This window comes from Psittacula echo (genome assembly GCF_963264785.1).
Source record: "Psittacula echo genome assembly, chromosome: 3".
NCBI lineage: Eukaryota > Metazoa > Chordata > Aves > Psittaciformes > Psittacidae > Psittacula > Psittacula echo.
In genome coordinates, this window is record NC_137736.1 from 84,627,260 (window position 1) to 84,650,362 (window position 23,103).

A 23,103-nucleotide genomic window follows, 5' to 3' on the forward strand; every position below is an offset into this window, starting at 1 on the left:
GCTGTATTTCTGCAAGTAGTTGCACTGAAAGCAAATTAGATTTAGAGGAGTACATGTAAAGATGCTATCATCTGGTCTGTATTAGGACTTGTTAACTGACAAGCATCTTTTTGTTTGTTTTTTGCTTGATTTTATAAAAAATCTGCTCAGCATTTTCCAAGTTGATTGCATTCTTATTTGCAAGGGTTTGCAAAGTATCCTGGGAGTACTGGACAGAAAAGCAACCTGTGTATAGCAGGGCATAGAGAGAGGGGCTATTCCCACTGCAGTATCACAGGGCTTTTATTACCTCTCTTGTCTTCTTTAGCTCAGATGTTTGTTCAGCTCTAGCCTCTCAGTCCTTGTGTAACAAACACCATACTGGGGCACTCAGACTGAGTGGTAGTATACTGGGAGAACTGGGAGCAGGCCAGGTGTGTGAAGAATATCCAGTGAGGGTTGATTGGAGTAAGGCTGTGACTTTTGACTTAAAAATTACAAATAACTGCTGTTTGTTTGCTTGTTTGTTTTGCATTTCCTCCCCTTCTAATTACAGTTAGAATTCAGAATTAGGGCCTTAGTCTGGATGACTTGAAGACTTGCAGCACCTTGAACTGGAACAGTGGCAGATGCCTTTTGTCCTGTGCCACATTTGGTCCATCACTTGTTTGGTCCTGCTTCCTGTGTTCCTTGTTGTCCAGTAGCATAGTCCCAAGGGAAGATCTAGCAATGGGTCTTTCTGAACTGTCTTGCACAAGGCCGGTTTCTTCTCTCCCAGCAAGGTGGCACCACACCAAAGTCTGAGTTTGTGGGAACAAACACTGTTGGTGAGTTCAGGTAGTTCTGATCTCCTGCTCTAGGGCAAACAGAAAGCTCCCGTTCTCATGTTTCACTAGGACTGTGAAGCAGACTGCTTCACAGCACAGCCTCTGCATAAAACAACATGTCTCAGTTAGTTCCTGAAGGCGTTAGATATCCTACTGCATGCTTGACAGAGTAGAGGTATGGCATTTGATGCAGAATGGGTAGCAGACTATCCCAATTTGAATCTATGAGAATGTCCCATCCATATTACATGGCTTGCAGGGTGTTGGAATGGCCTCATTCCTCTTGATGGGTTGCAGATAGGGACAGGGAAAGGAGGACTTCCGTCTGGTGGAGCAGAGCAGGGCTGGGGTCAGCATGACATACACAAGCTCAAAATACTGTGTCCTGATATTTGGGGCTGGGTGTGCTTTCAGAATAGATACCTGTTGCCATTAGAGCATCCTTACATCTTTTCATCACTGGCGCATCCTGTTTCTAGACCTTTGATATAACTGTCAATTAGAAAAAACATTTTGAGTAAGTTGAAGTATTTCCATTATTTATATAGAAGATTATATTCCAATTAGCTTCCTCTTCACTTGTGTCGTTTGATACTGTTTTAATTTTCAGCTATTCAGATTTTGATCTCTTGATTTTATTCAATTAAACACACTTTATGTTTGGTAACTGCCTTTTAGCTACATATAGGCATTGGTGGCTGTACATGCAGCACTTCCTAATTCAAAATTAGAAAGTGCTCTTTGTCCTTTTCTTTGGCTCTTGCAGCGTTTCTCTGACCTTTGAACAGAAAGGAATACGATTCTATTTTCATGGAAGTTCAGCTTAGGATCAAACATTTCACACACTTTGATAAATCTGCTCAGCCACTTTTTAAAAAGAAGGCTGTCAAAAAGCGCTTTTTAGTTTTACTCTTCTTTTTTGTTCTCAGTTCTTTGAATTATCCTGTTCCAAGTCTTGAAAATAACTTCACATTCGTTAGTATTGTCTTTTTCCATTTTTCCCCAGTATGCTCTTGTTATTGCTGCCTAGACACAACTATTAAAAAGAAATTAAATTCACAAAGTACATGAATTCCTTTTTCCTTCGTCTCCTTTGAATTACTTGAACTCTGTATTTAATTCTGAGTTCTAAAATGAAACACTGGCACCATGTCTTTCTCTCTACCTTTCTCAATTCTCCACAGCTCTGAGAGGAGAATAAGATTTATGACAGATTACTCATATTATTTTTCTTTGTACTTGCTGCAATTAAGAAGATTTACCAAAAACGTGTTGAGGGTTTTGGGGGAGATTGAAACACTCCACTTTCTGGTCTAACATGATTACCTCCTCCAGTCTTCTTTTCACTCTTCTGGTTTAACCATTTTAAACTAACACAAAGTTTCTGTTTACTTTCTTATTTGGGCATAAGCATCTCAGAATTTATGAGCAGGATCTGAGTTAAATGAAAAAAGGTAGATTAGTTTGCTTGTGTATCTGACAAATAGGGCATTTAGTCATTAGTAAATTCACTGCATTATTCAAACTAGAGTTTAGCAAGGAAGAAAATGTGGATGGAAAGAATATTCTGCACAGGGTTTTTTTACCTAGTTTTTAGATTTCTACATGCTTGCTTCATTCCTCATGCTGGCAGTTCCACCCGTTACAATGGCTTTTTGTATGTGGCATCCACACAGCATATCATCACAAGATTGCACATACAGTACTTGGGTCTCATCCTTCAAATGCTATTGTGATACTTCTTCGCTGAGAACACAGCATTATTTCATAGAACTGTGCTGCATTCAGTGTATTTACACATCTGAACAAGATCTGAGAGGAGCAGCAAACCTCTCAGATTGCTGGAGGGGATAGCTAAAAGACAGAGTAAGAGTTAAATATGTTTGGCTTGGCTAAACAGCAGTTCAGGAGAGTGTAGCATCATGTCTCGAAAATGTAGACAATAAAAGATGGAACAAGAAAGAATCAGTTAAGGCTTTACATGAAAGTATTAGACAAGCAATAGCAGCAGATTAATTTAATCTATTTAACCTTCATTTCAAAAACTTTCTGCCAGCACCTTTCTTTGCATCACAACATATGGTGGAAAACCAACTTTAGCATATTTAAATAAAGTAAAAAAGCCCAAGGATCCTTTATGAGTGAGAACCAGAAGAAAGCATGACAGTGGGCTCTCTATTAGGTGTTAAATTTGGGGGAATCTCCTGTTACTGCTGTAAGGAGTCGCTTGTGTGGCTGCTGCTTCTTTGGTGGTTTGTACTCCCCTTTCTCCTGTCAATACATCCTGCAGGGCCTCTTTTATTACTGATGATGTCCCCATGCAGTTGTCACCAGGAGAGAAAACAAGACATCAGGTGAAGCATACGTAATTCAAAATTCTGCTACGTTGCAAATTGTCTTGTCTGAGTAGGGAAAAAGAACGTGACCCATGCTGTGTGTATGCTTCCCTATACTCCCATCACATTAATCCATGCTTCTGTATCAGTTATTGTGGCACTAGTTTGGGCAGTGTTAGTTGTAGGCCTAAGCCCAGGTAGAGTTGCAAAAGGAGTAAGGGGGGGGATGGGTGAAATTATGGCTCCATGGAAATCAGTAGGAGGTTGCTAGCCAATGTGACCAGAATTTCCCCCCGAGATAGTGATGTTATCTTCTTGTAAGTTGGCTCATCTGCATTTCATAGTCTGAGACATTAGGGATTTTATTCTTTTAAACTCTTTTTTTTTTCCCCCCCAAATACTTACTCAACAACTCTTCACCAAGATGCTCTGTTAGATTCTGGTTGGCTCAAGGAAAAAAAAAAAAAAATTTATATTACCGTGTCTCCATTTAAATAGGCACTACTGTCCTTGAAATGTCAAATGTAATATGACATGTCAATTATTGTATGTCAAGCACATGATGTATTTTCAGCCCCTGTTGATTTAGATGTTTTTTGACGTATGCTTGACATATTCTAACGGTACTTCTTCAGTTCACTGAATGTCTTGAAAACAACATTGAATGGCACATAAATCACAGCACCACCTTTTGCAGTGATGCTTGCCAGAACATGAAGTAGCAGCTTCATGTTCCTGCAAACGTTTGGTGAATAATGGCTCTTTTGTTCCAGAGCTGGGTGTCTGCAGTTTCTGGCAGGTTTGCCAGCAGGGCAGAAGCAGTCCTGTTTTACTCAATGATTTTTTTAATCATTACTTTAGAAAATCTAACATTTTGTTAAGAGAGCTTTTAAAAGTCCCATACCTATATTTGGCTCACATTTTGTCTGGGATGCATATGTGATATGAAAGATGAAGTAGGACCATAGGCCCGATCACCATACAGCATTAGTAAGGATTTCTTCCTAACCATATTTGCCTAAAATACACACCTACAGTAAGGAGGAGATAACTCTCCAACCACAGTTTCAGAAAGTAGTATTTACTGACTGTTAGCAGGGTCAGGTAATGTGAGCAAAGATTATGTTTGATCTTGTATACTATATACTTTTGGAATTTCTTAATTGTGTTTAGTGTTAGCATTTACTCTTCTGCCTGGAAGATGTGTGTGTTCATACAAGGATGTGATTCAGCCACTACCCAAAAAGATGATATGCTTAAGGTGGTGGGAGGAAGAAGAGAAGGAGGAAGGGTAGTATCCCCATACTTGTCAGGTCAGGAAGTAAACCACAAAAAGAACAAGGGGCAGGACTAAAGATGTTCAGGAAATCAGTTGCAGGACTCTGGAGTCCCAAGCCATGTTACCCTCCTTTTTCAATCTTTGCTACGTTTGAATGTAACACATTGCTTTAATGAGAAGCTGTGCATTTAACTTGGGTGTACTTTCAAATGTTTCAATGTTGAGTAAGACTGCTGTTACAGCTAATACAAAATTCATAATAGATCTCTACTTAAATATTTATTTAAATAGGAGAAAGAGGTGGGCTTAGAAACCGGAGTTTCCAGGGGATTCAGGGGTGTAGTTAAAGTGAATAGCCTCCTTGTAGCAATATTTCTGGGGGGGGGGGGGAATGGATACAGGCATGTCAATTTCTGTTTTGTGTGTCAAACTCAATTTCAGCCTGCAATGACAACCCTTCTTCCACCATCCCTCCCATATGGGATAAAAGTATGTAACAGGGTCAGCAAAATGAGAACTGCGGTGGAAGGGAAAAGCCCTGCCTTCTCTTCCCCTGCTGAAATGCATTTCTTCACCTTTTAGTGAAGGTGAAGTGGTGCCTTGAGCAGTGTCCCTCACATCCCAGGCAGCATTGGCAGAGATGCCTGCCCAAAGCAGTGCATGGCTCTGCGGTGCTTGTGGGACACAGAACCCCATTTCCAGGGTGAGATGTCTTAACTTGTCTTACAGGCTGTCGCTTGCCATGGTCATGGTTGTCTCATCTGACCTTGCACTGAGTGCCATCCTAATGCCTCCCTCCATCTGCCTATCAGTTTTTCTTACTTACTGTAGTTACAGTGAAGTCATTCTGTCGTGTTGGGAGTTTTAGATTTGAATTTGTGTTGGGGTTTTTTTTCTGTGCCTCTTCCAAATGAACAATTGTGACAGCAAAATGGTTTGATAATTATCCCTTTTTGCTACATGTGAAGGCTCCAAATGTTTTAGGAAATTATGGGTGGGTTTTGATCTTTAAAGTTCTGGTATGTTCCATCCCATTTAACAAAACAAAGCAAAACAACATATGTGCAGGGTTGAGTTTTGCTAGATTTTAACAGACTCTGATTTCTCCAGTAAAAGCTTGAGTGTAAGCACGCCAGTTGTTCTTAATTACTATATTGGCAGTACTACTTGGTGCCTTATTTGGTGGCTGATAGTGTTTGTAAGAACTCAGATAGTAAACAAGCAGAGATTTTAATAGATTACAAAGGGAAATATATCCAGAAGTGGATGTAGGGTTTTGGTTTGTTTTTTTTTTTTCCAAAATCGAAATTTAGAAAGTACAGCTGTAGAAGTCCTTATGTGGATTTAAATTATTAAGCCAAACATCCTGTTGGTGGAGACTTGGGAGGATGGTGCTTTCAGGGAAGTAATAGAAATTCCAGAGATGAATGAACTGTATCCTGGGGCAGCACAACTGGCTTTGGGCTAACATATGCAAGAAACCTTTGGCAAACCAAGGGACCACTGGGTCCTAGACCAGTGCTCCTGGCTGCAAATTTAAGCTTGAAATTCAGGGCACTCAGTTCTAGCCACTCAGGTCTGTGGACCTACCTTTGGGACTTAAAAACCACACTTGGCAGAGTGCTAATGAGCAGTGTGCATAAATTAGCAAGGTGAATGTAGTGGCCCATTAGTATCATCCCGTGATTCTTAGTGTTATAGGAGACACAGTCAGGAGGGATGCACCAGCTTCAGAGAGAGCAGCTAGACAGATCTGCTCTGCGTCTTCGCGAGGTTTGCTTTGTAGCCTGAGTGTGCTTCCAAGTTAGGGATGATAGTGTAAAAAATAAATACACTAGATAATCAAGGCCATAGAAATGTTCTTTAGCACCAAATAGGACAAGGAATATCGTGTGGATGAAGGAGGTCTGCTGTGTATTTCTGTGGCATCTGCAAGAAATCCCTCTGGTGACTGGGTGATGTTTCTGTGTGAATGGAAATGAAGTTCCTTCCCTCTTCCCTGAAACATTTTTGAATCAAAGGAAAAAGTGTGCTAATCTGAAAATGCCTATTTAACCCGCTGTGAAAAAGGGTTCATTTAACTACGGTACTATATGACAGTGGATTGTCTTTCTTCCATTGGGCAGCATTGTTTCTGAATATTTATCTAAGTAATTCTTGTGATTGAAGCTAAATAAAATTTATTTTGTAACGCCCACAAACATGAAATCTTGCCTGTTGCTAGAGTTTAGGGAATAGTTGGTTCAAAATCTGACAGTTACAAAGCTTCTTCAGCTTTGTATGTTTTTATCCTTTTCTGAACAAAACATTCAATGTCAGTTGGAAATACCAGAATAATTTCCCTCAAATAACTGAATACTTGACATCCCAAAGGGAAACATCCGCCCTTGAGCCAGTGGGAAAACATTTCTTATCATTAGAATGCATTGTGTTATGTTATTAAAAATCTGAAGAGGCAACTTTATTTAAATCTTACCCAGTTTAAATCCTCACATGAGAACTTTCTTATAAAATGGTAGTTAATATAACCAGCCAAGTCCTCAGTCAGATTTTGCCTTCGCGGGGCAGGATCATGCGTAGGGTGAAATTTTGACCCTTTATTTTGTCAGCGAGAAGTCATCAGGATTTTGTTCTTGCTGTTATGAAGAAGAACATTGTCATCCTAAAGGCATCTGTGGATTTTCCTGACGAGAGAATAGCCACAGTGAGGGCCACATGTTTGTTCAAGTGGAGGAGCATGAGAGCAAGCCCACACAGCTACTTTGAGGCAGTGAAGCCCAGAGGAGTGGAGCTGCTTGACCACCAGCCTAATCAATGCTCTTGAAATAGTGTTATGGAGTATTTATTGTGAAGAATAGAGACTCTGTACTCTGAGTGCAAATGGAACAATTTCTGATGTGACAAACAAATCTGTTAAAGATATATTTCCTTAGATTTCTTAGTACAAAACGTACCTTATTGCTGTATGCAGTCTGCCTGCAGAAGAGATCTGCTCTTAATCAGACCTTGCTCTGCCCATGAGCACTTGAGAACATAAATGCAGTGCTTTGTTGGTGAGAAAATGTTCAGAGGACCAATTCATGATAAGCATGATACTCTGGTTTCCTCTTTCTGTTGGGAGATTGTATGTCTGACTCCACTGAAAAATAAAAAATAAAGGGCAGGAGAAGAAAAGAAATGGCAGTCTCTGGGAAAGAAGTCCAAGAAGCTGGAGCTGGTGAAGCCTAGAGCATTACTTGGTTTTCAGGAGTGACTATATTATAAATAGGTGTGGAAAACCAGAGATGCAAGGAGAGAGAGTGAGGTTTCTTCAATTCTCATATTGCAGTAGTGTATTAGTACTCTGTTCGTGGATTTGGACCTCACTGTACTTAATTTGCTTTACAATAATAGCACAGCAAAAAAGGTGTAGTGAGGATCTTGTAATGTAAATGAAGAGATACTTCATCGACATCCATGACTGTAAAGCCAGGTACAAGTTAGCATATTGAATAGAAAAGCTAGCTTCTTTTGCATAACATAAATACGTGAGGATTCCTTGTTGTTAACAAAAATGCTGGGTAACACAATCTGTGTGGCCTCTGGGTTGTAGTGACAATGTTGGTTTATTCTCATATTTTCTCATGTTCTTTTATAAAAGATTCCTTTCAATAGGAGAGGGTGCTCTTGAAGAAAAACTAAACAAAAACATAAATCTCAAACTTTATCGATTGGAAAGTAGTTTTAGAAAAAGAAACCCAAATCCCTGAAGTATGATCTTGTGCTGAGGAACTATTTTTGTCCCAAATTGAATTAAAATTATTTAGCTCCTTTTCTGCTATCCAGATCAATCTTGTTTTATCTCTGCAATAGTTTAATTCTTTACAATATATATTCTCAGACAGGAGCTTGTAGATAGAGGGTTGTGGGGCATACAGAATGCCCCATGGTTTTTGAGATGATGTTCTGTTGGAAGCGACAGTTTATCTTTACATATATATATGCTCCAAAGTATACACTTCATTGAAGAACAGAATCATAGAATGGTTTTGGTTGAAAGGGTTCTTAAGGCTCATCCAGTACCAGCCCCCCTGCCACAGGCCGGAACACCTTCGTTTGTAGCAGCTTGCTCCAAGCCCCATCCGGCTTGACCTTGAACGCTTCCAGGGATGGGGCAGACACAGCTTCTCTGGGCAACTTTTGCTAGGGCCTCACCACTCTCACAGTGGAGAATTTCTTCCTAATATCTAATCTAAATCAACACACTTTCAGTTTAAAGCCCTTTGTTCTAATCCCTTGTAAAAAGTCCCTCTCCAGATTTCTTGTAGGCCCCCGTTAGGTACTGGAAGCTTATGGAATCAATGGAGTCAGCTATTTAGTAGTTACTGGAATCTGCTTGATGACACAGAGTATGACAGATGATCACCCATAATTACATTACACATGGGTATCCAGGGTAATCAGATATTTAACTTATCAATAATAAGCCTTCTGATCAGGAAGGAAGAAAAGGTTATTCACACAAGCTTCAGTCCCAGTGGACACCATGTCCTCATTTAATGTCACTGACCTGGCAAGACATTACACAACAAATTTGTCAGCTAAGGATACAGAAAAGAGCATTTTTAATCACTGCGGTGATCAGTTCCACATTTGTTAGTCAGACCAACAAGAGGAGGTGGATGCAAAGGCGAAAATCATAATTGTACTGACTACTAGTGGGACTGACTACTGTGCTGCACAGGTATGAGAAATGAGAATTAGAGATATGGGAGGCAGGTGAAATCTGGAAAGCAAGGTACAGCGTGCTGGGAGTCCTGCACTAGAATGTGGAGGGTCTGTGCTGTTTCTACAAGTAACCAGAACAAAGGTGAAAGACGTGAATATGCACATCTCATCTAATTTCCATACTGGAAATTTCAGCTCGGCCCCTGTCTCCAACAAAGTAGTCTTTATTCCCTTTTTTAATTTCTTCTGCTGAGAATACCGGTATTGCTGTAGCTTGTTTGCATATGTGTTGCCAGAAAAACATGAAAGAAAAGCATGAATTGGAAAGGTAAAAAGCATGGCCCTGTGCTCTCAAAGCTGGGTTGGAGGTGCTCAGTTACCCAATTTTCTGCTCTGTTTAGGAGGGAACAAAAAAGAACAGACTTCGCATTGACTCAGCCTCCGTCTGGAAGGAGTGTTAGGATGGGTGGTGCATTAGAGAGCCTGTGAATGATCACTGCTGTTCTGCCAGCTTTGGAAAGAGCGAACGAAGTCAGATGCTCTTTCTCTGTTAGACCAAGTTCAGCTCCCAGGCCTGAACTAGTATGTATCAAATGTTTGACATACAGGATTTCAGGAACTATTCCTGGTTTTGGGAGGACATACAGTGCTTTGTCTTCAGATCCAAAGAAGCTTAGCTTGTGCACTTCATTCCACCTGCAAATTCATTGTGAAGATGCATTTTCCCCACTGCTTGAGGTTTATTTATTTTCCTAGATTTCGACTTCAGCTTGGAAGATCATTGAGCTAAAGCACAGTAAGCTAATTTTTTCTTTTACAGAAAGAAACTCAGGCTTAGCTCATGATCTTTCATTATAATGTGCGTATAAGTGTATTTATGAATATAAACATTCATGTATGAACTATTTAGAAAAAGCAAGCATTCATTAGAAACTCCCTCTAGAACATGAGTGTAGCTGAGCACTGGAACATGTTGCCCAGAGAGATGCTTTTTTTCCATCCTTGAATATTTTCAGACTTCAGAAGAATGAGGCCATGAGCAGTTACTGCTCTGAAGTTAAACCTGCTGAGCAGAAAGTGGATAGGTCCCTTCCCAGCTGAGTTTTTCTGTTACTCTTTATTCTGTGTAATGTAGCATGCTACAAAAAGAGGTGTTGATGTGGGCTTCACCACCCAGAACAGTCTGCACTGTGTTCAGCCATCCCAGTGAGCTAGACTGTCGATGATGCAGCCCTGCATCTTCTGTATGCTGCGCTCGATAGAAAAAAAATATCTCCTAAGCAGATTTAAAAAACTGCTGTCATTTGTCACCTCAAAATCTATGGCAAAATCTAAGGGACAAGCATCTCACCTTTTGTGAGTCCATCTATCCAAACCAAGGAAAAGACAGAATGCAGTGAAGCAGAGCTGTGTTTCGTATTACCGGAAGTATTTTGTCCATGTGTAAAACATTATAGCTTTACTGTCAGATGTTTCTAAAACTTTTGCAGGTAGAAACAAGCTCTGTCCGTCCTGCTCTTTTAGGAGAAGTGTGAAAAACAACTTTGTTAAGCAGCAGCCTAGCAATTCAGTGGGGGTGTCACTGGTCTGGGAGCTGCTGTTGCCCATGCCTGGTTACAGCTGGATGTAGTTGTGCAGGAGTAAGGCTGGCCCAGGTTGTGGTTCTTACAGCAGGGTCTGTTTTCATACAGCCATAAACTTCCCCAAACCCAGGAATAAGCATTTTAATTATGTAGGCAATATAATTAACACATGCAAAATATTTAACATGTACTTCCTTTGGGCTTTTTACACAATAACTCTCCAGGGTAAAATTTCCTTGGGTAAAAATACATGGAAAGTTCTGGTGTGGGTTTTTTTTAAGCATCATCTCAGAGTTTATCATAGGGTTGATTTATCAGTTTTCTCTATCAGAAGTGTGCTTTGCAGTCTCAGTCCTCCAGATCTGGGCGCATGCTAAAGCATGTTGTAGGATTTTCTCGTGCAGCTTCCTTTACTTGGAAACCCAGCACAGGAATAACATGGAAGAGAAGAATGGGGCATGTACTTGGGTCTCATCTCAGTGTGGAGCTTGGATACACCCCAGGATAGGTTTACCCTAAAATCTGGAAAGTGCTCCAGGATCCCACAGCACAAGCATGGATCAGGAGGATCAGGCAACTGTCTCTTTCTCATGTCTCAGCTTAACACAGCTGATAACAGAGGTGATGGATAATTTTGGTAAGGTGTTCTGTGGTTGACAAGGCTTTTTCTACTGGGCCCCAAAGCTCTTTTCCTCTGCCAGAAATTTGTTTCATGTATAGTCATGCTTTCAGTTTCACCACAGCCAGAGAGATCTTGTAACACACTCAGGTATTGCAAGGCAGTTCAACAGCTCAAGTAACTTCAGCTTGTCTGAGTCGGAATAAATGCTGTGGGTAAAGTCATAATCAGAGATGTGCAGGGTATATCATTTGCTGACTGCCCAGGACTGGAACATTAAGAGCACAAGATCTGCTGTACAGAGCCAGAGCAGAGGACCCTCTTGCCCACGGCTCTGCCTTCAGCAGCAGACACCAGCAGACACCTAGGGCAGAGCACAGGGCAAACTTGTCATGCTCCTACTCCCCTCTGCTCCCAGTGCGATTTCCCAGCATTTCCAGCTGAGGCACTTTCTGAACAAAATGCATTCGAATCATCTTTTATCTGCATCTTGTTTACCCATGTGATTTTCTCACTTAATGTGTGTACTGTTTGTGTGCGCTGCCAAATTCCTCCTTTCTTTCTCAACAAAAAGTATAATTTCCAGTATAACATCAGCTAAAAGCACACAGATTGAAGTAACTACTGCTATTAAAAAAGTAGTACATATTTTCTTTTTATGATCACCCGAAGTGCTGCTTGATATGTTTTAATGTCTAACATTCCTAAGGCAGATGTTTTCTTTTCATGAAACATTAATTAGAATCTAAGAATCAAAGAGGAGAAAAAATACATATGTATGTATGCATGTGCATCTGTTTGTGAACAGGAGAAAGGACAAACTTTGTATTAAAAGAAGCAGTAAGAAAATATTTGAGAGGAAGACTGTATCAGGAGATTACACTGATATTTAAGCATATTAAAGAAAAAAACCCTACTATGTTTTCGTATAGTATGATTTTGGCATCCCACTGCTAGGTGAAGTTTTATAAATGGTACTGAAAAATAATCCATGTGCTATTTCTTCATGGTTTAATACGTAGTGTAGGATACATTCACCAATATCCTGAGAGGGAGGGGAACATTATACCAACTGTCAGAAAATGAAATTACGTTTTGTGAAAAGTTACTACAAAATAAAGTAATTGAAAGCTGGAAACTGGGAAATGCGGTTCAATTTCCCTTCTCAAAACACACAGAGTACCTGTGTCATGCCTGTTAGCGTCTGAAACTTGAAGATCTTAACAGAAAGAAGAGGATATCTTAAGTGAGATGAGCTCCCTGAATGAGAGATATGCTGCTATGCCAGAGGAGCCAGGCAAAGGCATTGGGACAGTGGAGCTGCTCTGTGAGCCTCACCCAGAGGACGACTGACAGCTGCTGTGGGTTTGCATGAGCGTGCTGCTTGATGTGAGTGTGCTGCTTGATGTGCTTGAGGGGCCCTGTCCCACCACTGAATCCAAAAGCCAAGATGTAAAAAATAATGCAGAAAGCTCAACTGGTCCCCATAGCTATATATTTAAGAGCTCTAGTTTCTGTAAATGCAAAGCAGCCAAAACCCCAGAATGTTTTTTTTCTGCAGCCTGTGTTCCCTTTGAATGCCTACCAAATGCAAGAGTTCCAAGGATGTTCTTCCACTTCTCATTACCATCTGAATGCAGACATGCTATATTCTAATTTTCTTCTTTTATTTCATTTGCCTGCACTTTTAGTTACTGTGACTGACAAGGTTGGCCCAGAAGCTTTGCATGTCTCATGAACTAAAGATTCACATTGCTAAATTTACACACTGTTTGTATATTTGAATCTTGTATATTTATATATTCTTTTCCTTTCTAAACAAAACCTGTGTATATTTGGATGTCCAAAATTGGCCTGAGAGTGAGACATGAATGTTGGTTCTATTCTGTATTGCCATGACACATTGTCACCTCCTAAGTATTTAGCATGGTAATCTCTCCCAGTTTTTGTTTTCAGCCTATGTATTCGTGTGTTTATTTTTGTGTGTTACATACGCAAGTATCACAAGAAGAAGCTTCATTGTGGAGTGGAAGGTGGATTTTCCAGTTGTTCCTTGTGTTGCTTGCTCATGTCTGTGTTCTTGATTTCTTCATACAAATCCTTTATTTCCATGGAAGTTGCGGCATTGGTGATAATCACAGCTAGTTGACACTGAAGGTTGTTATGACACTTCCCTAACCGCTTGACCACAGTTTCCCATCCGCTCCCATGTGTCAGCAGGTACTTGGCAGACTTCACTATTTAGGGAATGAAACCAGCAAAAGGAAGCAAGCTGCTTGAGTCTGGGTTTTGGGTGGCAGAATTGAGTTTTTGTCAGTGTGGATCCCTGAACTGGCTTGCTGCAGGATCAGACAAATGCTAGTACCTACACAAGGAAATGCAACTGGAGCAGCACTGTCCTGGTATGCCATCTTAGCCATCACATCCTTCAATAGTCCAGAGCCTGAGAAGCGCAAGAGGGATGCAGCTTATGTTATGCCCACCTTGGGGGCCACGCGCTGGCCAGGCTGAGCAGATGCTGCACGGGGCTGAGCCAGGTCTGGTTCTCCTTCTCATGGTAGCCATAGTGAAGGGGACACTGCTGATGTGTGCCTGGGTCTCACCCCAAAATAAAGTCAGCTTCTATTTTCAACAGCCATGGCCTATGGTTAAGGTGCAGTCATGTATCTCTTGTTTAACTACAGGACCCAACTAGGGAGGAAGGTAATGCAGTCTGAATGCTGTAGAGATGTATGGTATGGTGAAGGGGCCTTGGGACACATGCTGGTCTATACCTGTTGGTTATGTGTCAGTGTGTTTTCCATGAGGTCTTTTGCAAGGCAGGCAGAAGACATAGCCACACAGTCTTGAGTTCATAGCAGAGGGACCAAGGAAGAGTAAAGGTGGCAATCACAAGGATGAAAATGCGACATCAGCCAGCTCTTCTCTGTCTTGGTGGGAGGCCATCAGGAGCAGGAGGCTCATACTTTGGTGGATGAAGGTAACACTACTTGTTTGCCACAAGCTGAAAGCACATGAGCAGGCTGCTTATGGAGAGAAGCCAGTGTGCAGTGATTTGTCACCGCATACATGGCATGTCGTTGGTATGTTGTAGCACTGAAGACAGTTCAAGGCTTTAGTAAACACATTGTCCTCCCCAGCCAGTTCTGCTCTGTGTATCACTCAGAAAACACAGGACTGGTATAAAAATACCTGCTACGTGTGTTTTTAGCAGTGTTACTGAGTGTGCCAGGGGCCTTTCACAGGCTGTGTGTAGAACAGAGGTGAAACTTGTAGGAGGCTGTGGGCAGCATTCATAGAAAGAGGAAGTAATCCTGCATTACCAGGGTTATAATCCCTGTTGCATGCAGCGCAGATCATGTTCAGCAGAACTTGGTGGCCATCTACTGGTGAAGCCCCAGTCTTTTGTTTTACCCTGCAGACTTATTTTTTGGTCTGAGAGACAAGTGCCTGGCCATGTGTGAGTTGCAAAGATGCATGTTTTCACTTGTAGCTGGAAATAACACAGCTGAAGTTCTGTAAGTCACCCTAAATGCTTACATTGGTTTCATTCATTTCACCCTATGAACTACAGATGTTGCAGCTGCTTCTGGAAGCAACCAGCAGTCGCCTATGATTTCTGTTAGTATAACAGCTTCTGCCCTAACATAGAAATTACACTGCTTTTAGAAATAATGAACTGCAAATAAATAAAGATAAAGCTGACAGGCCAGAACTGTTTTCTTCTTTGTTAATCTCTCAAACTTGATGTGTCAGCAGTAATTTGATACATCCTGCAGTTTCTCTGGGGTGTTACCTGTAGTATCAGTCCTGTTGCTAAACCCCACCTTAAGTCTTAAAGGCTCCCTGAGTTCTTGGCCAATAACAGGAGCACTGGCAGCTCCTCATTTGGGCATTGTGGCAGCTCTCAGCTGCTGATGTGTTTCCAGGTCCTCACTCTGGGTAGACGGTGAGGGCCACTTGGAATCAAGGGAGGCTGCTATGGTATGGTTTGTGTGGTTGTCTGGGGTTTTTTCAGTTACTTATTTTACATGGTTTTAAACCACATGTGAGTCTCTTCTGCTGGCTAGTTTGTCATGTAGCCTGCGCTGCTGTGAAGGGAATGCATGTGGTTACATTTTCTGGTTCCAGCTCACAGTAGTACCCCCCTCCTCAGCTCACTGAGCAAGTGATGCCTGAGATTCACTCAGGGTTGGTGGCAATGCACATCACCTTCTGTGGCTTATTCAGTTATTTTCCATGGCATGGAATAGATAGGATGCTTTTGGAAAGAGGGAGCAATCCAGATAAAAAGCAACAGCACTGATCATGTGCCACCTTCTTGGCACTCCTTTATGCCACCCTCTCCTTATAAATTCCTGGGAAAGCACAGAGCAGTTACCAGCAATGAGGTCACCTTCTTGTACGTGACAAAGAGCTTTTTACAAGGTGCTGACTCTTCTCAAGCTTCATTTTGTCTCGAGGCTGGGAATTACAGAAGCATTACAAGCTTGATCCTCCTCCCATGTAAACGAGCTCTACTATCCAGGATCTGAACACCCTGTTACAAAATAGGCTTTTAAGACAGCTCGTAAATCACATGCAAGAAAAATTATGCACAAATATTTATTTTTAAAGATAAAGATTTTTCTGGTCTAGAACCCTGGATTTTGTGCCTTCAGTATTGAGCTTTAAGATTTGATTTACATGTTTGCTTTTTATTTTAGATGTTTAAAGAAAAGACTAGAGTAGCAAGACCATTCTCAGTGAATCATCTAACCCAAGACTGTTATTTGCCCAGATGCTTAAATGCAATTACTAAGCCATTTCTGTGGCAGCTAAACATATCTATATTCCTGTCACATAGTTAAAGTGCTGATGTGTCTTACTCTCTTGGGGACTACTTTTTGCTAGTTAATGTTAATATTATGGCACTCTGTCCATTTCTTTCTCCACTTTAGAAATTCCTCTCACACCCGTTAACACACATAGTCATTACAGACAAAAATAATTAATCTGGAAAATCTCTTTGCCTGAAGGTGAAATAAGAATATACATTAAGTGTTAGAGAGAGGGCTGTCAGAAAGAGGGTACTCCATTTTTCTAAAATAATGCTTTAAATTAGGGTTGTACTGTAAAAGTATTTAAACAAAAAGAAAAATGCATGATTTCAAGTGCCATTAGTTCAAGGCTTAAAGATTTGTGTGCAGAGAATTGGAACATCAGTCAAATCATATGCAAGTCAAATGGTGCAAGATGCTTTATGCAAAGTTTTAACCCAGTATAAATAGTCCTCAGCAAATTCTGGAGATGTCTATAAGCGCAGTTTATGCCAAAACAGCTATAGCTATAGCAGCAACAGCTATTGTAACAGAAGGTTGCAGACTGGTATTGACACAGGAGCTTCTCAGCAGATGCATCGACACTGGTGCTTCTTTCAAATGCCTTTCTCAGTATCTCAGCTTTCCCCAAGCTTTTGTGCTTACTTCTTTCTGTGATTACTTTCTTTTCCTCACATTCATTTTCATTTGACAGTCACAAATTCTTTCAGGAGAGCTGGGAACTTTCATCTGAAGCGTTTAAAAAAGCCAGCTGACTGATGAATCTCTAGATCATTTACCTTGAATGTCAATGAACCCAAGAATGTGTGGGAAGCCCCAGAAACTTGATGAAGGCCAGTGTTGTTCCAGCACTTAAAGTAGCTAAACAGGCTAGTATAACTGTAGGTGAACGTGACTGCTGTGCAGTATAACCATGACGGGGTTGATAAGGAGATCGATTAATAACGATTTATAGCTGGGTAATATAATTCATGGAAGTCAGTGAGGGTTTGGATCTTGGCATACCAGCTTGGTAACAGTTTATGAGACAAGTTTATCTAACCAAGGCAAGTACACTGTTGTAGCAGGCTTCCTTCAGGTATCAGACTTGGTACACACAGTAGTTAGAAACTTAAGCAACATGACTTCAACATGATATTTTTAAACGCTTAAAATTGTGATAACTGATGGGCCTTAGGACATTGCTGTAAATGGAGTATCTTTGATGAGCATTCACGTTTCTGTGGAGATTGTCCTTTGGCCCTGTGCTAATAAACTTTTTATTTATCAGTTGTCTAAAAGGAAATAAAATTCATTGATTTGCAGGTGATAGATTGAGAATTGTTAAATGAGGAAATGGAATGAGGGGTGATCTAGATCTGTTGGCAATCTGTATGCAAGCAAGTAACAGGTGTTTGGCCAAATGTGAGGATCCATGGTCCAGAGCTGGGTACTGGAAACACTTTTTCATAAAAGGTTTCTGGATTTTTATCTATTTAAACCTGTCAAAGAGGAATTATGGAGGCTATATATAAAGATGTTTAGAAAGCATGGTTCAGTGAGCTTGGATCTGGACACATATAAAATAGAAACCAAGTTCAAGATAAAGTCAGGCTACTTCACTATTGGAGTAGTATTTCAAGCATCGTGGTATTTTCTCAGCAATAAACACATGTAAATCAAGACTTGAGTTATTGAATATGCTTTAGTTCAAGCACAAATTGTTTCAAATATGTGCTGTGGACTACGTGGTAGAAAAGGAAAAAGTTAATTATGAAGGTCACTTCTGGCATGGTGCTATGTTACAGCTGATCTTTTGGGACACAAGACGCACACTATGCTCTTGCTTCATTGTTTTGTTTCTGTTCTGGTTTTTAGTTCAATTTCACCGTTCAGTATTGAGAGCACAAGGCGTCAGAGGAGGTCTGAGTCTCCAGACTCCAGGAAGCGGCGCATCCATAGGTGTGACTTTGAGGGATGCAACAAAGTATACACAAAAAGTTCCCACCTGAAGGCTCACCGAAGGACGCACACAGGTAAGACTTTGCTGTCACTGTGTACCATGGTTAAGACAAGCAGATTCCTTTCTGACTAATTTTGGACCTGTTGAACTCATCATCCTACACTGAGAGCCAAAGGCGTGTAGCTGAATAACAAGAGATGTCCAGTCTGGTGCAGATCAAGAGAGTGCTTTTGAATTGAACTCCCCTGTCATCCCCACTTCTCAGGACAAGAGCGGTGTCAGCACAAACCAGACTCCTTTCAGATGAAACTAAACAGAAAAGTGGCCTTCAGTGACACACCTACTGTGCTTCAGCAAACAATGGGTGGTGATTGCTAGGGACCAACCAGAGCTAGTCCAAAGAAAACCCTCAAGAAGAGCATATAGTGTGGACATAGTTCTTCAGTACCATTGGTTTTTTTTTTTACTCTAAAGACCTACTCCTATTGAGCTGCTACTTGCTTTTATAGCTGTAGCCCTTGAACGCTAAGTGCCACTAAATGTCTTCAATTCAAATGTAAACTTGAATACCTCAGTATTTTTTTCTGGAGGCTGCAGAGGCACCTACCACATATTGCAGAAAGAAGTCAGACACTTTATGAGAATAGGTTGCACTAGGTCCCTACAACAGAGGTGCAGGAGAGGTGCCTACATGAGCTGGGTCCCATGCAGTGATGGTAATACTTAACCCTGAATCAATACCTGGTGTCCTTATTAGCTTTAAAGGTTGTTACTAGTCTACATGACAGGCATGTAAGGGTAGCTGAAGCAATGATATGTAATTGTTGTAATTTTATTGTGTATGAATTCAGGAGCAGTGATTTGAAGTCATCAAGAACAATTTAAGAGGGCATTGCTCAAATGGCTAGAAAGGGAGTAGACAGAGCACTCTGAGCCTCAGTGCTGTTCCTTACTCTGCTGCTGATTTGCTTAAATTAAATTTATTGATCCCTCTGCTCCTAATGTTCTTCAGCATTCTAGTAGCTATTTGAAGAAAAAATTGTATTTATCCAGCTTGTTGTTCTCTGCTGAGAATCTGCTGGCACTTGCTGTGGTGTCATGTACTCTAAAGAGTATGAGATATTGTTTTAAAAAACTTAGTGATGGCTTCTCTGTGAGAAATGAGGCCATTTCTCCGTCATTCTTTCCAATATGTCTTTTGATTGGTAGGACTTTTGTTGAGAGGAATACTGAACAAGGCTCATCTTAATACCCCCTACTAAATCAATTTCTGTAAGGTAAGAAGAGTTCCTTCCTTAAACAGCAGAAATGTTCTGGCAATCTGGGAATTCCATTACGTTTCTCTTCAGGCCAATTATTCTAGTCTCTTCATGCCTTCCCGTTAATGCTTGTACTTTCTCCTCTTTCCTGATTTATCATGTCTTGTCTTAATTCTTTTTCTTTCTTCCTTTCTTTTCCCCATCTTCAGTGTGGTCTTCAATCCCCTACCCTTCCAATGTGTTTTATATGCCTTACCCTTTTACCTCGTTCTCTATTATTCCTGTTTTACTTCCTTTATCCCAATCTAACCCTGCTCTGTTCCTTTCCTTCCCCCTGCCCTGATTTCTAAGTGATTTTCCTGTTCTTGCCTGTGTCATCCTTTGAGCATTATATGGCTGTAGCAGATTAGAAGGCAGAGAGCCCAGCAAAGGCATGAAAACAGTAGACTGGTTTGAACCAAAAATACTACTACATATTTATATCACAGGGAGGTCACTATTTTCTAGCCTGCAAGACTGGTAACCAGCCCAGGACTATAAGCAAGCATTGTGTTAAAGAGCTGAGTTACAAAACTAGATGTGAGCAACCTTAGAAATGTCACACCCATGTTAGCCCAGAAATACAGAAGGCTCTTCTCTGCTGTGACTTTTTAAAACACCAAGAATCTCATTTGTTAATTCATTAGCGATCTTATGGCAGACCAGAACTTGCAAGTAATGCGCCAAGATCAGTGTTAGATCATCTGCACGTCTTAATCTCAGACTGTACACTTAGGGTGTTCAAAACTAGGCACTGAAGGCTTGAAATGGTGTTGATAATTACGGTTTTTGCAGCTGCAACTGTCCAGCAGCATGAAGGGAGTTTCTGTACCTGCCATAATCATAGGATGCATCTCCCCAACCTTGGTTCCCTGGCAGCTGGGTGTCTAGGCTATGCTATCTGTCTGGGATCTCTGGGTAGTCAGAGAAGGATTGGCACCTCTGGGGCACATTATTCCCTCTTCAGGTAGGCCCAGAGATTGGCTTGCAAAGGTGCTCTTCTTTCACTGCTGAATATAGAGGAAGACCAGATACCTACCGGGCTGTTAACTGGCTGAAACAAATCCCCACCCCAAAAGGCATCTGCCTGAAATATTTTGCAGTCATTTTGGATGTTAGTTTATTCCTTCAGGGAGAAAAGAAAAATAATATTAAATAGAAAAACTTCATTAAATGGTCATTTGTTAACTGCTTTATACTGTCATGTCTTCATGCCTGCAGGAAGTAAAGTATAGTCTAGAGAGAAAGTGAGCACTGAATTTAGTTGATGGAACCAGTGAGAAAATCTGTATCATGCAGTTAAAATTAAATGTGTTTTACGGAACACTTCTCAGGTCTTCTTAAGAAGTTGGTGGATTCAGACTTACATTTAGCATTGGCCATGAGCATACTGTTACGTATTAATCTCATCTTACTTTTTTTATCTTGCCCTTTACTTTTGCTTCAGGCAAAAGAAGTTAATTATTCACTTATGACCCACAGTAATTAGTGCCATTTCGGATAAGTATAAATGAAGTATGACAGCTATGCACGCAAGGGTGAGCAAGTTTCAGTAGGAAGCTTTCTGAGAAAAGATCACAGAAACTCAGCATTGTGTAATATAGACTTATTTTATTTTAGGCAGGCTGATCTTGCTGGCAATTGTTTACCGAAGCAAAATGTGCTTGAGAACTTTTCTTCTTCCTATTTACTGTATATGCATAGCCACTAAAACATTCACAGTTGTTTGGATACAGGAGGAAAAATAATCATGGAATCATACAACGGTTAGAGTTGAAAGGGGCTTAAAGGTCATCTAGTTCCAACCCCCCTGCCATGGGCAGGGACACCTTTCACTAGACCAGGTTGCTCAAAGCCCCATCCAACACTGAACACTCCCAGGGACGGGGCAGCCACAGCTTCTCTGGGTGATCTGTTCCAGTGTCTTATCACCCTCACAATGAAGAATTTCTTCCTAATGTCTAATCTGTATCTGTCCTCTTTCAGTTCAAAGCCATTCCCTCCTGTCTTGTCACTACATGTCCTTGTAAAAAGTCCCTCTCCAGATTTCTTGTGAGCCCCGTTTTGGTACTGGAAGGCTGCTATAAGGTCTCTCTGAAGCCTTCTCTTCTCCAGGCTGAACAATCCCAACCCTTTCAGCCTGTCTCCATAGAAGAGGTGTTCCAGCCCTCTGATCATCTTTGACTCATGAGAGCAGAGTAGATGGGGAGAATCATCTTGACCTGCTGGTCTCGCTTCTTCTGATGCAGCCCAGGATACGGTTGACTTTCTGGGCTGTGAACACACACTGCCAGCTCATACTGAGCTTCTCATCAGCCGACGCTCCCAAGTCCTCCTCAGGGCTGCTCTCAATCCAGTCTCCCCCCAGCTTGGTATTTTGCTTTTTATTTTTTAAACAAGTAGTATTTTGACAAGATGAATAACGTGGTTGGTTGGAAGGTATTATACTTCTTTTATTCTTAATTAAGAATGGAAACAATATTATAGAAGGTTAACTTTTCATTCTCTTTGAGTAACTCCTGGGGGTTTTTTTAAGTATGCTGTGCCCTGGCTCCCCAATACTTCTCACTGGTGTCCTCAAAACTTAATGTACTGGTGTGGGCACGGAGTCCACTGGGGGGCGAGCTTGAATTACGTATAGCCTCTCCAACTAGAACTGCAAGTGAAACCTGTACTCCTTCGAGCAGTTCATAAATCACAAACATTGGTATTAAATTTCTCTTTCTAGTATCAGCTTCTTGTTGCTGTTTTGCCAAATCGTCAGATAAAGCTATCGGGAGGTATCGGGTGTGATGGAGAGCCTTCGGGGCTTGCAGGCAATCTCGCAGCTCAGGTTTATCTACTCTTTCCGCAAGGAGAAACTATGAGAAATTGGCTCACTGGAGTTGTGTTGAGTTAGTTTCTGCTTCAGTGAACTTAAAGAAAATTACTAATGTGTGACTACAAATGAGTAATCTTGAAACATGGGAAAACCAGCAACCCTGGGTTGCATTGTTGGTCTCTATATGTCTACATTGAGCTCAGCACAGGTGCTTGGTGTCAGCTCCAGGAATGGGCAGAGCTGTTAACTGATGTTCCCTGTGAAGTCTGTGCCCCTGAAGTCCTGTTGGGACTCACCTTCTTCGGTTTGCTGCTTTCATTTTGAAGATGGAGAGGGAAACAAGCATATTTATGTAATGGCTGTTTCAGGCCTGTTAGGTAGTATTAAAGTTGCCATTGACGCATTCAGTAGGACAGCTGAGCGTTGCAGACTAATACTGGTTCCTTCCACTGTGTTTCATTTTTTTCCCCATAAAAAATTCATTCTAAAAATACTTAACTTTATATTAATGAATTGCTGTTTCCTGTTCTGTGAACCCTGGTTTGTGAAAGATCTAAAGATCTCTGTTCCATCTGAAGAGAAATGATGAAAACGGATAATTTTATATAAATAAAAAAGCCAGATCATGCCTTCTCTTGAGAGGCTGATATGGGTTATAAAAAATAGACTTTAATAATTGATCTGTGAAGTTGGTGAAACTGGAAATCACGGGTCTGTAAAAACTGTAAAATGCATTAAATCCATTATTTTGGCAAAAAGCAGGCAGATATTTTCATGCCATAAAATCGAGCACATACATCTTGGCCTCGTCTCTAGTTGGCTGGACATTCCTGAAATGTTAATGTAAAGCTGCAAAGCAGTCAAAAATGTTTGCAGTTTCCCTGCAGAATTT

At 41.0% G+C, this 23,103-nt stretch overlaps 1 protein-coding gene across 1 annotated transcript in view; it reads left to right on the forward strand.

Moving 5' to 3' along the window:
• KLF12 (KLF transcription factor 12) overlaps positions 1–23,103 on the forward strand; it is a gene marked incomplete at both ends in the record, with an annotated part of 247,794 nt that overhangs the window by 212,297 nt on the left and 12,394 nt on the right. Inside the window, 1 exon segment of the mRNA XM_080612449.1 lies at positions 18,008–18,165. Within this exon segment, the coding sequence (XP_080468575.1) occupies positions 18,008–18,165 (158 nt within the window).